The sequence below is a fragment of the Zosterops lateralis genome (assembly GCF_965231275.1).
Source record: "Zosterops lateralis genome assembly, chromosome: 10".
NCBI classification, from domain to species: Eukaryota; Metazoa; Chordata; class Aves; order Passeriformes; family Zosteropidae; genus Zosterops; species Zosterops lateralis.
This window is the reverse complement of record NC_139770.1, coordinates 8,760,536-8,775,308: the sequence shown is the minus strand read 5'-3', so window position 1 is coordinate 8,775,308 and position 14,773 is coordinate 8,760,536. Positions and strand designations below refer to the sequence as shown.

The following is a 14,773-nucleotide window of genomic DNA, read 5'->3' as shown; positions in this document are numbered from 1 at the left end:
TCACTATCTCAAGAGCTCGCTCTGGGTCAGGGTGGACATATCTGCACACCAAGAGGGTGTTGCTGGATGCCCAAGCCAGGGTGGCTGGGGGGTACCCAGGGATGTCTTAGTGGCTGAATAAATAAAGGTGGGAAGAGCAGAGGACTATGGTTCTGCCTGCTCCTGCTGCAGAGAGAAATGGTGGCACCTCCTTTTGTAGGGGGAGTCAGGGACTCATGGGTGCTATTCATACCTGGAGAGATTAAAAAACATGTTTTGACTCCACTAACAAGCCCCCAGAGCCCTGCAGAAGCTTTCATCCTGGTTAAGTGCACGGAGCAGATAAAGGGTCCTGAAGAGCCCCCAAGGAGCTGGCTGAGATTCTTGCTGTCCTCAGTGTGCATTTTTGGTGGCAAGCAACTCGTCCCTCCCTCACAGGGACTCCTTGAGCCCTTCAGAAGCCTCAGCAGTGGTGCTGGGCACCTTCTATCATGGGCTGTAAAGAGGAAAAGCTCTTTACTCATGCTGTGCCCATCCCAAGCCTCTCCTAGAGAGTCTCTGCTTCCAGGTGATGTGTGACAAGCAGCCTGTGTAATGGGTGTCATACCCCAGCACGTGGGCTTGACCCCCCAGGTACTGCAGGGATATCTGGAGGGACACAGAGGGTTCCTCAACATCAGCATTTAGGGGCATTTTTGGGCCAACCCCATCTGGGCAAAGGGTTGGTGCGGGGGGAAAGGGTACTTCAGAAATTGCAAACCCCGGCACAAGCTGTCCTGCCTTCAATGCAAGCAGTGAGTGTGAAGTTAAGAGATAAAGAGGGAATTAGGAGATAAAGTCTGCGTAATCCCAGTTGCTCTATGCAATTAAAATGAGCTTCACCCCGCTGTAATTGGATGGAAGCTGCCTGCCAGCGTCAGTGCAACCGGGAGCGTTGGGCGAGCAGGCGCGGAGGATTCACCGCACCGAGCACGGAGACTTATCTCCCCGCCAGAAAAACTGAGAGGGCAGCGGCACAGAGAGCGGGAGTTAATGAGATGAAAATGGAAAGCCTGGCACAAAGGATTAGCTCCCGGCCGGCTCCGCTGCTGAAATCCCAAGGTTCCCTGGAAAGGCTTTCCTTGCATCATGGATGCATCCTGCTTGGGCCTGCTTTGCAGAGGAAACATGTGCTTGGAGCAGGAAAATTTGTCTCCTCTTCACCACTTTGACCCCTCAGTTGGAACTGGGCTGTCCCAGCCTCCAGTTCCCCCTGTTCCATTGTATCCGTGCCCCCGTGCCCGGTCTCCCCCCCGAGGGTCCCTGCACAAGATGATCCCTAACAGCATTTACAGCTGCTGGTATTAAGCAGAAATAAAAAACCCCCAAGTGCAGATTAAAAGGACACTGATGGAATGCCAGGAGAAGAATTACAGCCCTAATAAACTGCTGCCTTCTGCTGGGGGTGGGTGACAAGGGAGTTTACGAGGCCATTTAAACTTCACTGTCAGAAAGGTGTATTAAAGCTATAAAGGTCTCGTTGCCTCTCCTGTCCCCTGGATGCCGGAGCATGGCCGTGGTCATAAATCCACCTGCTCGCAGCCTGGGGCGAGGGGCCCAAAGCCCCTTGTCCCTGGGAAAAGCCAGGAAGAGCAGTGAGGCCTCCTTGGCTGGGGTCTTGGAGGGTGACGTCAGCCCTGGCGCAAGATAAATGCCGACCGCGGGCCGGCAGGGACGGGATTATCTCGGCGCAGAGGCCGGGACGTGCCTCGTCCATCACCCACTGCCTACCCGCCTGGAGCATGTGAACAGCATCCCGCACCCCTGGTGCCAGTGCACCCTGTGCCCTGCCTGCCACCCGGGCCCAAGGGGGACAATGGCTGGGACCACAGCACGGCTGTTATCACACCGTCAGGGGCAGATCCTGCCTCATACCAGCCTCCAGATGTGCTGTGCCACCGCTCCATCACCTGGGTCCTTTACCCCATGAGCCCCAGAGCTGAGGGTGTTACGGGATGGGCCCTTGTCATGTCTCTGCCTGGCTGTCCCCCATCCCTGTAGTCCCGTGTTTTGTTTGCACAGGTCTGATGACTCTGGGTCACACACCTCGGTGCTTGTGCTCCAGTGTTTCTGCCCTAGGCTTGGCTCATCCTCCTGCTCCGCTTCCTGCAAGGCTGGGCTGTGGACAGAAGCATCCACCATCTCCACGGAGCTTTTACCTTCCTCCTCTCTGTCAGTGCCTCCCGTGGGGTCCTTCTGTGCCATTGGAGGATGACGGGGTGAGGCACAGGGACAGGAACAGGGATAGGGACAAGAAAGGGGATGGTGCTGAAAGGTGCTTTCCAGCAGAAATCACCTGGCACAGCCTGACTCATCGCCCTGGGGATGGGTCATGGTTTCAGCTTCATGCTCCCGGGGTGCAGTCCTGGTTCCCCGCCTGGGTGACAATGGGGACAGCAGGATGGGGGAAACTACAGGGAGGTGGCAGAAGTTGAGCCACCCCTTAAGGAGATTACATGAGACACCTTTGTTTCCAGGCACCCAGTGTGGGGCTGCTGGGGTGGCAGCGATGTGCTGGGGGTCAGCGGGGCTGGCTGGGGAGCACCAAGAGCAAGCAGGACTCAATGCAGGGAGTTAAGGGTGGATGATAGTTACCTCTCCCCCCAATATGCTCTGCTAGGAGCCACTCGTTCTTTCCACTGCCCCAGTTTGGAGGCCCTCGGTCCCTGCTGCTTCCCACGCAGGCTCATTAGTGAGTTCAGAGCGAGAAAACCCGTTAATGGCATTAAATGACTTCAGGCTGTGACACGGGGAGTGGGGATCCAAGCCCAAACCCTCACACACAGCGGAGACTGCTGGTTTTCCGTTTCCCTTTGAACTTCCCCAGACGCCCCGGGCTGTGGTTCCCCGAGCACGGACCCGGGCAGCGGGGACAGTGGGGCACAGCAGGGTGTGCCAGCCGAGCTCCCCACCTGCTGCTGCCCCGACCCCCTTCCCAGGCTCAGCCCATCCACCCCGGCGGCTTCAGGGCAGCGCCCGGGTTCAGGGCGTCACTCTGCAGTGTTTGCCTCTTGCAACAGGATGGGTCATCGGAGTTTTGGTTTTGCCAGGCTCCTGGTCACGCCATCCTCAGGGGAAGGCATGGAGAGAGGGTTCTGCTGGGGCCTGGCAAGCACCGTGGCGGTGGCTGAAGCCAGCGGGCGGGAGGTGGCCCGGGGCCCCCCTGACTCAGGCTGCCGTGGCGGAGGCAGAGGTGGGGTAGCGATACCGGAGCTAAAAAAAAACCTGGCCGGGTGCCGGGGAGAGGAAATTTCTCATTAGCCAGAAATGTGCGGCTGAACCAGTCTGACACCCGGGGCGGCCCCCGGCGATACTGGCCGCGGCTCCGAGGGAGATCAAAGCGAGATGGGGGCAACCAGGGGGCTCAGCAGCAGCTGGGCTGTGGTTGTTGGGGGACTGGGGCAGGGTGAAGGGTGTTCTCATCTGAAGATGCAGGATTTAGGTGGCAGGAAGGACTGGGTGGGCAGTGGCATGGGGCACAGGCAACAATATCTGTGATACTCCAGGACTGGGCAGGGGAGTTGGCCAGCGAAACCTGGGTAAGGCAAGTTATAGCAGGGATGGGGGCATCTCTGCCTCTTGCTTCCAGCCATGCAGCAGTCCTTTGCCCCCTCATTCCCGAAGGAGCCAGCATTTCCAGCCAGGGCAGCACTTGGTGGGAGCAATGCAGCCCCTGGCACCAGCCCCAGCCCTACCAGCAAGGCCACCATTGCTTTCTATCTGATTTCCCCTGAAGATCCAGCCTTTCCCAGACCACACGGAGTCAAGGCATTGCCCTGGTCTTGTTAAATAACCCAAAGCTGCTTTTTGCCTCCTGGTCCAGTGTTGGGTCAGATTCTGCTCCCCAAACACGGCAGACAGGCGTGGGGTGATTGATGCGCGTGCATTTGCTCACTGGCTGTGCTGCCAAAGACGATGTCAGCTCCCAGGCATCTGCGAGAGAGCTGCCTCCTGCTCCCCAAGGCAGCCCCCCGGCCCTCAGATCCCCTTTTCCATAATCTCTCAGGTTGGTTGGCAGCTTCTGGGGGTCTTGTCCCCCATGGCCCCCCTGTGGGGACACTCAGCCCTGATCAGGGATGGGTCTGCAGCCCCAGCAGCAGTGGGCAGGAAGGACAGGCTGCGGTAGTGGCAGATGAGGATGGATGCTGCACCATGTGCAAGTCCTTTGCTAGCAACCAAAGGAGACTGGAAGGAAGGAATGGAAAGAAAATGATTAAAACAATTCGGTTTTTTTTTTTTTTTTTTTTTTTTTTTGTAATAATTAAAAAAAAAAGCCCTGGGAAAAAGCCGTGTAGGGTCCTGGCACGTGAACAGAGCCTGTAAGTGGTCTTAAAAATTACCAATAAATAATCTTAACGGGAAACAGAAGGAGCAGAACTAGGGTGTTTGTGGGTGTTTCATAGCTTCTTGTGAGCATGGGAAAATGTGCTGGGTCCTGTCCCTTGTTCTGTGGGGACAGCCCCTTCCCGGGTCATGGTGTGTCCTTGGCTCCAGCACTGAGGCAATGACCCGCCTGGCCGGCATCCGGCCCATCTCGGCTGAGTGGGTTCAGGATGTGGTCCCCAGCATGGCTGTGCTTGGCCATTCCCTTGGGCACAGGGTGGCAGTGGGGACAAGGCATGGTGGAGGTTGTAGAGAAAGCCCGTCCCTTCACTGCCCCGTGCCTCGTGCTGGCCTGCGGGGTCACAGACGTGCTGTGCCAAGCCGTGCCGAGCCATGCCGAGCCGTGATCCCTTCCAGCTGTGCCGGCCCCAGGCGGCTGACGGGGCTGCGGGATCCTCTCCCTGCCAAGTTGTTGAGGTGTCAGCCAAGAGTTAGCAGGGAAAACGCCAAGCAGCCGCCGAGCCGGCCAACCCATTCTCCTCAGCCTTCCTCCTCCTCCTCCTCTGCTGCAGATAGCGTCCCACCCTCCTGCTGGAGCCCTGAGCCCCCGGGCCACCCCAGCAGGGTTCCCCCTCAACACCCAGTGCGCCTTCATCCCAGCTGTGCCCCTGGGACCCCCCACCGCCGCTCCCAGGGTGTTCCCCCCATCCCGGCCCCTCCACCTGGGGCGCATGTCCCCCTCCTCTGGGTCTGTCTGGAAAGGGACGATCCCCCCTCCCCGAACTTTCCAGCTCTCTGCAGAGCGGGAACAATCGTAGCCTTTGTCTTCCCTTAATCTCCTGGTTAGGAATTAAAAGGGGGGAAAAAACCCAGCAGCACAAAAGGCTCTTTTGCAGGGGCTGGGAGCGGGGAAGCGCAGGGCGCAGGCAGAGCACAGGCAGGGGTGCAGGCAGGGCTTGCCTTCTCCCCAGCCCAGCGTGGCCACCAGGTTTCCCAAGGGCCACCCCACGCTGCTCCCATCCCCGTGGCCCCAGAATGTTCCCGCAGTGGCACCCAAGAGCTCGGAGCATCATCTGGTTCACTCAGCCTCTCAAAATGTCCTCACCCATTGGCTATTCTAGGAAGAGGCAGGGAGCATCTTTTGGGGAGGTATTGGACTGGGCTTGCACCCAAGTGGGGTTACATGCCTCCTGTTCATTACCATGGACTCATTTTTACACACACAGTTCCCAAACACACCCTCACCTGCCCAGCACAGGGCTCCCTGCCACCCAGAGCCCCCCAAGAACCACACAGGCACCACAGACCTCCATAAAATTCCTTAAATAATTTAATTGAAAAAAAGTCTTTCTGTTAAAAAATATTTTTACAAACGCACGCTCGCATTGATTTCCCTGGCTGCTGTTTTTCGCTGTTGCTTTTCTTTCACCATGGAACACAGCTTTCCCCCAGATCTGTATGGAAAGGGAGGAGGCAGGTACAGGATGTGGAGAGCTGCTGGGTGCACCCCTGTGGCTGGGGCGAGACCCCAGGGCTGGCTGCAGGGATGGTGTGTCCTGCCCCATGGGAGCAGGGTGTGCATAGAGAAGGGTGGGTGAAGGGGGTTGTTTAAAATGAGAAGAACCCCTTCTCAAAGCAAAGCCAGGCCGGGATGGAAGGCTGAGATGGGGATGTCTGAGATACACCAGGGCTGGTGGGACCCCAAACTTTGCAGCAGCAGGGGCTGGGGGGCAAGGGAGGCAGGGGCAGCCCCTGTGCCCCATTGTGCTTCTGCATGGGGGGGGCTGAGGGGGGTTAGCAGGCCCCAAACAGGCTCTCATATATCTTCAGCCACTTGCTCTTAAAAGCCTCTCAATGCCAGGTTTCTCTTCCTGATCTGGGAGAGGGGTGAGGTCTGTCCAGCGCTGCTGTTTGGGGTCCCACCATGGCAGGGCTGGGGAGCAGCCACGGTAGTGAGCAAACCAGGATGGAAAACCCCAGCAAAATGGGGCTGTGGTGTCCTTGTCAGCCAACATCCCAAATAAATGTCACAGAGGAGATGGTGGGATGTGGGGAGACAATTCCTACTGCAAGACCTGCTGCCACCTGCCCTCCTGGACTTGTTTACCCTGTAGAGAAGGACAGGGTTAATGAGAAACCCAACAGCAGGCCTGTTTCAAGGAAAGGGGAAAACCAGCACCTGTCCTGTCAGCCCAGGGAGGAGGGGATCAGGGCCAAGCACTGGGGAGCATAGGAGTGCACCCCCTCATTTTGGGGAGAAATCACTTGCCCATCTGGACTGCCAGCTAAGCACCCCAAAAAACAGTTAGCAAGGTGTACTGCAGCTGAGGGGGACCTGAGAAACCCAGGACGAGCAATTGGGGTTCCACTTGGCTACTGTGGACAAATCTCCCCTAGACTGCCTAGACTGAGGGCATTGGCCCCACCAGATCTGCTCTCCCAGGGAGTTACTTTGCCACCTGCAGCTGGTCTGTTCACCTGGTGAGCTCCCCCCTGCTCAGGAGCCATTTTGTAGAGGAGAAGTGAGGCCAGTAATCCAGGAGTGCCAGGGGCTGCTGCAACCCTCCTGCTGAGGGCCAGACTGCCCAGAGGGAACAGGGGAGGAGCAGTTCCCTCTGGAGAAGCCCCGGAGCTGTGGGGACCCTCTGGCATTGGATGAGCACTGCGCACGGCGGCTGTTTCCTGCTTAGCTTTCACATTCCCTGTTTGGTTCCCATAGTTCCAGCCTGACTTGAGGAGGGTATAGGGGAAAAAAATTCTGAGTATCTCTAGTACATTAGAGTTTCCTGACTGGCTCTGACCTGGGACTCAGAGCCTCCACCCTATGTGCCCCACGGGGAGCTTGCTGAGTCTCTCAGCACCACAGGGTTGGTACAGCATCACTGCCTAGTCCCTGTCGGACAACCTGAAAACATGACAGCAAGAGAAGGGGAGAGCAGAAAGGGGCACACAGCCAGCTTGGGGTCGGCCAGGAGGAGGAGAATGACCCTGGTGGGCAGCGAAGCTGCAGGCAGCCGGGCCCATCCAATGAGAGCGCGATCGAGCAAAGGAAACTCGGGTAAAATTCTTATTGCCTTTATTCTGCCCATTGCCTCCCACAGTCCTGCGGCCAGCACACACTCACGCACGCATGCACACACTCACGCACACTCAGGCACGCTGGGAGTCTCTCCCTCGGCTCGGAGGAACCGGGCTGCAGTGAATCCTCAGGGAAAGGTGAGTGAGTCTTTTGGCAGCAATCACAGCGTGTGTCAGGAGTGGGCAGCCGCGCCGGCGGCACCTGCTCCTTCTGCATAAAAGAGGAGGCTGGGGGAGCCGCGGCCCCCGGCGCAGCCCCCACCCCAGCCCCGCTCTCCGGCCCCTGGGGGGGCGCGGCTGCCGTCGGTCCGGGGGCGGAGGGTCCCTGTGCAAACGTGCTGATTGGCCTCGCTCTGCAGTCCAGAGCCGGCCAGGAGAACCAAGAGGGTAAGAGATGAGGAGCCGTGCACCTGATCCCCCTCCCTCCCCTTTCTGCTCCCTCTTACCTTTTTTTAATATCTCTCTTTTTTTTTTTTTTTTTCTTTTTTTCTTTTTTGCCTAACTCCCTGCATAGTAAATCGGGTTCGGGTTCTGGCGTGCAAAGCCAAGAAAGGGAGTGAAGCCTTCCCTTCGGACATGTTCCAGTGCAGACCCTTGGGCGGAGGGCTTGCCAGGGCTGGAGGAGAGGAGTGATTGTCTGGGGCTGGTGGCCCCAGCCCTGTCGTTGGCTCGGCCTCCCCCGGCTGCTTCCATGTGGGGAACAGAGTTAGGGAAGGCTTCAGACGTGTCTGACGGACTCAGCGGACGGGTCAACAGTCTGTGGCCTCGGGGAGGTGAGGGAAGTGAAGACTGGGAGGAAAACAGGGTGAAAAGAAATCCAAGAAGCAGAACAACTCTTCAAACCGATGAGCACCAAGACAGGGTGGGAAGTGGGATGTGCCATCTCTGTCCCATAATCCATCTTCAATATGAAGATGTGTTGCTGCCTCGCCATTCCAGGACACGGGACGAAAAGCTGGGCTCCCTCTCAGCATGAGTGCCTTCGATCCAGGGAAGGGCGTCCCGTCCCATCCCGTCCCAGGCGACCGTCCGAGGCAGAGGAGCGCCATGTGGAGGGGAAAACAGGAAGCTGGGCTGCACCGCAAACTGAACCTTTTTGGCAGGTTCCCTTGGTCCGTTCCAATGCAGAATCCCCTGTGGTCAAACCTGCACTGGGAGCGTCTGGTTCATCTGCAGCCTCATGTCCTGAATGCTGCTCAGGATCTTCTTCTGGTGCCCTGCTAGCGTCACTCCTATCCTCAGCAGGTCCCTGCAAGGAAAAGGTGAAGACTCAGCCACCAGCAACATCAACATGTGACCCTGCCCCACTGGGGCAAGGGACCTATCCAACATTACAGCCCTCTGCCAAGCTCCAGTGCTCCCTCTAACACCAGAGGGGACTGGAGCCAAATCCTAAACCTGAACTCCGTTGGGATGCTGAATCTCAGTCCTTAATTCAGCCCACCACGTGCCCAGGTGAGAGAAGTTGGCTGTCAGATAGGCAAGGGACAGTGTTCAGCAGCCCCAGTCCCAGTTTTCTCCCTCCTCCCCTCCAAGCAGGGACTTACTCTGCAGTCATCTGTGCCACCAGGTCAAAGGAGGCAAACCCAGCATTGACAAAGTTCTCCTTGTACCGTCCCATTTTGATGGCATCCAGCCAGTCTCCCACAGTGGTGAAGGTGGTGTAATCTGGGACAGTGCGGTCCAGGAGCGGTTGGGATATGCTAAAGGGCAAGAGAGCCACAGGTCACAGGGAGCAAGGGATGGAGAGGTGTAACTGAAAGCAAGGGACATTTCTTATCCCTGCCCTCCCATAGCTCTATTCTCAACCACTCCAGTGCTCCCTGGAATTGGAGTAAGTGCTGGCTGGAAACAAGGATGTCACTGACCCAGACTGGACGCTGGCGATGACCTTCAGGCTGGCAGCATTGCGGATGAGCTTGTCCAGCGTGTTGACAATCTGTGCAAATTTAGGCCTTAGGTTGCGGTCCCGCACCCAGCAGTCCAGCATCAGCTGGTGCAGTGCAGTGGGGCAGTCCATGGGGGGTGGCAGGCGGTAATCCTGCTCCACAGCATTGATCACCTGCAGAGAGATAGGCAGAGGCAGGCTATGAGCCACCTGGGCTCCCACAGGCAGCCTACAGCTCTCGGTTCCCTACTCCCCGGAGAGCACTTACATCCTGGTTGGACATATCCCAGTAGGGTCGCTCCCCATAGGACATCACTTCCCACATGACGATGCCGTAGCTCCACACGTCGCTAGCTGAAGTGAATTTGCGGTAGGCGATGGCCTCAGGAGCTGTCCATCTGATTGGGATCTTGCCCCCCTGCATGGATACACAGCTCCATAATTTAGTGCATAACTGAGTGTCTCCCCCCACCCCTACATCTTTGGATTCCTCGTGAGTGTCCCATACCAGGGAGCTGGTGTAGGTGGGGTCAGCTGGGTCATCCTCCAGAAAGCGAGAGAGCCCGAAGTCAGACACTTTGCAGACCAAGTTGCTGTTGACCAGGATGTTGCGGGCAGCCAGATCCCGATGCACATAGTTCATCTCCGAAAGGTACTTCATGCCAGCGGCGATGCCTCGCATCATTCCCACCAGCTGGATGACTGTGAACTGCCCATCATTCAGCTGCCAGAGGAGAGATCAGAGGAGTTTGCAACACCCTGAACAGCTAAAGGACAGATGCCAGTGTGCTACCATCACCTTCCTCCTCCCTAGAGCCACCCCTCTTCTCCCACTCATGATGTCTGTGAAGTCTGCAGCCCCCAGCCCAGGGCAGGAGGGGATGGATGCTCACCCGGAGGAAGGAGTCAAGCGCACAGTTCTCCATGAATTCCGTGATGATCATGACGGGGCGGCTCTTGGTCACCACCCCCTCCAGGTGGATGATGTTGGGGTGGTCAAACTGGCCCATGATGCTGGCCTCGCTCAGGAAGTCACGTCTCTGCCGCTCCGTGTAGCCCACCTTCAGTGTCTTGATGGCCACAAAGATCTCACGGCGGCCAGGCAGCTTCAGGCGCCCACGGCACACTTCACCAAACTCCCCTGTAGTGGGAAGGAGAGAGGGGAGCAGCATGATGAGCCACAGGACAGAGAGGCAGCAGTCTCAGCACCTGCTGTGCCCAGCCCCGGGACTTGCCTGCTCCAATGACCTCCTCAATTTTCACACAGGAGATGTCAATCTCTTTGGCGAATTCCCGGACAGCTTCATTTGGGTCCTCGTAGGTGAAAGGGTCAATGTACACCTTCATCCCAGGGGTAACTGCAAGGGCAGAAGTCATCACCAGGAGGGAAGCAGCAGCCTATCCCTTGTTAGCAAAGGTTGCCCCTTCGCATGGGACAGGAATTGGGAGAGGGCAGGCAGAGTCCATTTGCTGGGCTCTCACACTCACCATATTGCTGCAGTTTCTCTGTGTACTCAGGGTCGGTGTTGTTGCGCTGCTTCCTGCCCAAAGGAGACGAGAGGAGGTGTTCAGTAACCATCCCTTTCCTGATGGGGCAAAGACATTCACTGCCAACTTCCAAATCCCAGCACAGACAGCCTATGCCAGAGAGCCTTCCCTCTGGCAGCCTGTGTGCAGAGCCATCCCTCCGCCCGAGGCGCAATGGGAGGAGATGCCCTAGTTGTGCTAAGTGCATGGCAGAGCCTGGGCAGAGCCCAGCTCATGCTGGGGAAGCAGAGGCACAATCCTCCCACAGGACCTCTGCTCTGGGACCCACGTGTGGTCGGTCTAGTCCTTCACTCGGTGACTGGAGCTGCCAGAGCTCTGCCCACAGGTAAGGGGGAAAGATCTGTGGCAGACATGAACAACCCCCAAATCCAGATTTGAAGCCCTCTTCCCTGAAAAGCCAGTACCTGAAGCAGACGATAGCAATCACCACCACCACGATGACGAACACCAGCCCTGCAGTGGCCGATCCCACGATCAGAGGCAGCTCCTGGAAAGTCTTGCTGGTGGAACCTGATGGAGGGGCAGGCAGAATCAAAGTCAAGCTGGGCAAGGAGCACACATGGGAGGGCTGGGTGATGGAGGCAGCCCAGTGCTGGTACCTACCGCCCTCCGCAGTTGTCTGAAACTCCGTGGGGAGGCTGTAGCGGCCGTATCCCGCCACGGTGCGCGCCCGGACCTGCACCATGTACCGAGCGTTGGCCTTCAGCCCGTCCAGCCGCACCGAGTTCTTCTGGCTGGTGACTGTGTTGGCAATGCCATCATTCTGGCCTTGCTGTAGGAGAGACATATGGGTGTCACCTCTGTGAAGCCACCCTTCATTTGCTGGCTCCCATATCCCCCAGGAACCATGTCTGCAGGGTCCCCCTTTGCCATGGTGCTGATGGCCAGCTAGAAGGGCTGGAGGAGGGAAAAGGCTGCTCCTGCGTTACCTTCTCTGAGTACTTGATCTCGTAGTCCAGAATGATGCCATTGGGTCTCTCTGGGGGAGTCCATGAAAGCGTCATGCTGTTCCCGGTGCTGCTGTGCAGGTGCATTGTTGGCACAGCAGATGGGGCTAGGAAGGAGGGCAGGGAAGGAATGAGGCACCTGTGCCAGGTTTCCCCCTCCACCATCCCACACAGTGTAGGGGATGCTCTGCCTGCGACCTGCTTGGATATAATCTTGGTGGAAAGGCATGGAAAAACTTTAAGACTGGCCTCCCCCAAGTCTCCGTAAGGAGGTGTGATCTCAGCACCAAGGGGAGCCTCAAGAAATAGCACTGAGGTCATGCTTCACCCCATGCCTAGATGCACACTGGTCTGGGGAAGGGCCCTGACAGCCCAAACTGGGGCTCCCTCTCCTCCTCCACTCGCCAGGAGCTCTGTGCTCCACCCCAGCAGCAAGACCCGTGAAATCAGATCAGTGCGCAGTGGCTGGAGATTACCAGCACGCTGGAGTGGGGCCAGAGCGGGAGGAAGGAGGGAATGGCAGAGCACTTGGCTGCCTGCAAAGGCTTGGGCTGGTGCTGAGCCTTCCCAGGCACAGAGGAGAGAAATCTCATTTCCTTCCTCCTCCCCTCACAGCAGGCACAGCATCTCTGGGGTAGGTCTAGGATATCCAGAGCTCTCTTGAGCATCTGTCAGCCCTAGTCTTCTGCACTTGCATGCATTCTGATCTCATCTCCTCTAGGGACATGCCTTAAACAGAGAGGACAGTTTACCCAGGGGATTAGATGCAGGCCCAGAGAGCCAGTTAGGCGGTACCACAAAGGACTGCAGGCTCCCAGGCTGTCAGAAAGAAATCTCTGCTCCACTCTGCTCTGTGGAGGAGATACAGCCCCTGCTCCCTGGTGGCTCCACTGACCTGCCTGGTTGGTGGTGATGTTGACAGAGGCAAAATGGGGAGCGTAGGGACTCTTGTTGGAGATGCCATTCACGGCCTGGATCTCAAAGGTGTACTGGGTGTGGGCCATCAGGTTGCTGATGTAGATGCGTCGCTCAGTGAGGCCGAGCTGGCGCGGCACGAACTCCACGTTGTCGTCGCAGCGGGTGCACAGGCGCCGCTCCACGCTGCACTTCTTGCAGATGACGTTGTAGAGCAGGTCATCCCGCCCGCCCGTGTCCTGTGGCTCGCTCCACTCCAGCCCCAGCGACGTCTCGTTCACGTTGGAGATGACATTGCGGGGGGCTGAGGGGACACCTGCGGGGAAACGTGAGGGGCAAGGGTGGTGTGTCTTCATGGCCAGCTCACCCCTGGCATGGGCACAGCATATACCTCCACCCCAGACACAGATCCTCACCACCTCCACAGCTTCCCTTGCCTCCCCTCCTTGCCCAGAGCAGGACTCACTGGTGCAGGCGCTGTCTGCGGGGTCCGTGTCTGCCCGGAAAAAGCCATTTCGACAAGTGCAGACCATTGCTGCTCCAGAGGTGGTCCGGCTATTGGGAGGGCAGGGAGAGCAGGGACCTTCTCCCTGCTTAGACTTGAAAGTTCCTGGGCCACACGCTGGAGGAAAGAAAAACAGACCTGTTTTTAAGACTGAGTTATAAACTGAACCCAGAAAATATGCACTGCTCCCACCATAGCTGGGTAGACCCTTCCTCGCTGCCCTGCCAAATATTTGATCAGTGGCTTGAAGATCCCAGGCCTCCTACAAGCCTTTCCACTGTCATCAGCCATGCCCAGGGTATGGCTGGGTAGGGTGAGAAAGCTGGAAGCACCAGACAGTTCAGGCACAGCTCTGCCAGGAAATGCTGTGCTCCAGCAGCAGTCCCGAAGTAATTGGAGGTGGAAGAGTTGGTCACCACCAGCAGTATGAGGGGACAGGGCAGGTCCATCCAGGAACTGCATTCCTCAGTTTTGTTTCTTCACTGCCCTTCCCAAGGGTATTACTTCACAGTGCCGGGTCCATCCTCTGGGGAAATAAGGCTAGGAAGGAAAGAATTCCTCAGCCCTGTCTGCAGCAGCCCCTGCGAGAGGCCTCTACCACCCAAAATCAGCCACTCAGCCCCAAACCTTCCGCCTCAGGCTCTTGAGCCACTTCTCAGTCCCGGGGCGGCGGCACCTCACGAGGTCGGCTCAAGTGGAGTGCTGAGCAAGATGAAAACATTCCTGCAGGTCCTTGGCTGAAGAGCTGCTTCAGCATCACTGCCACCTCCCTCCTCCGCTTCCGATCAGGGTCCTTCAAGGAGCCACAAGTCCTGGGATATGGCTCGATTGGCACCACAAGGTGTTTATTTGTAATGAGGGGCACGTGAAAGGACTAACAGCACTTGAGCCGAGGAGCAGAGCGGCCTCGGGAACCTGACCCACACCTCAAAATAGCCCAATTTATCATACTGCTGCCCAAGGAAGAGGATTCTGTGCTCTGTGTTTGCAGCTGGATGAGGTGAGAGACCTACTGGCGCCGGCTCTGCTTTGGCATCACCCTGTTTGCCACAGCTGGGGCAGCATCAGCACTGACAGCCCCGAAAGAGGGCACGTTCTCCTCACTCCACCATGTTAGGGAAGCTTCGAGGGCACATAACTCTCCCACCTCCCATGCCTGTCACACATCATCCTGAAAACAGGGGAACGTTTCCTGGTGCTTCACCAGGCTGTGGCAAGTGGAAGTTTCCTGCTATGAGCCATCTCCTGACACCCTCTGTGGAAGTTTTCCGGCTGGTTGCAGCCCCACACGGGGTGTGGAGTGCTGTGAGTCACACGCTGCTGGGCCGGCCCCGCAGGGACCCGCACACAGCTCCAGGTGCTGTCTTGGGTCCTTGGTTTGTCCAGGCACTAGGCAGCAGCAACCCCATGGGAGAAGCCCTGCTCCAGTGTAGTGCTGCTGGGCAGGGGGACAGGAGAGCAGCCCCTCACAGAGACAACTGCCTGCTCTTCCAGCCCCTCTGCCTGGATGGGTGTCAGGAGCTGCTTCCTGCTCCCAAGGGTGCGAGCCTT

The 14,773-nt window shown here is 57.6% G+C and overlaps 1 protein-coding gene across 3 annotated transcripts in view; it reads right to left on the bottom strand.

Annotated features, from left to right (window-relative positions):
- Nucleotides 1–5,653: 5,653 nt before the first annotated feature.
- The window catches only part of EPHB3 (EPH receptor B3), a gene marked incomplete at its 5' end in the record, with an annotated part of 29,271 nt that continues 20,151 nt past the window's right edge, over nt 5,654–14,773 (bottom strand). Inside the window, 13 exons of one of the 3 annotated variants that reach the window (XM_083868295.1) lie at nt 5,654–8,668; nt 8,967–9,122; nt 9,288–9,481; nt 9,576–9,725; nt 9,816–10,031; nt 10,201–10,448; nt 10,543–10,665; nt 10,796–10,893; nt 11,260–11,365; nt 11,459–11,627; nt 11,785–11,909; nt 12,698–13,033; nt 13,184–13,339. In XM_083868295.1, the coding sequence (XP_083724421.1) occupies nt 8,560–8,668; nt 8,967–9,122; nt 9,288–9,481; nt 9,576–9,725; nt 9,816–10,031; nt 10,201–10,448; nt 10,543–10,665; nt 10,796–10,893; nt 11,260–11,365; nt 11,459–11,627; nt 11,785–11,909; nt 12,698–13,033; nt 13,184–13,339 (2,186 nt within the window). In that variant the 3' untranslated portion in view covers nt 5,654–8,559. Of the gene's footprint in view, nt 8,669–8,966; nt 9,123–9,287; nt 9,482–9,575; nt 10,032–10,200; nt 10,449–10,542; nt 10,666–10,795; nt 10,894–11,259; nt 11,366–11,458; nt 11,628–11,784; nt 11,910–12,697; nt 13,034–13,183; nt 13,340–14,773 lie in introns of all 3 variants that reach the window. The other 2 variants (XM_083868296.1, XM_083868294.1) reach the window with 2 other exon arrangements.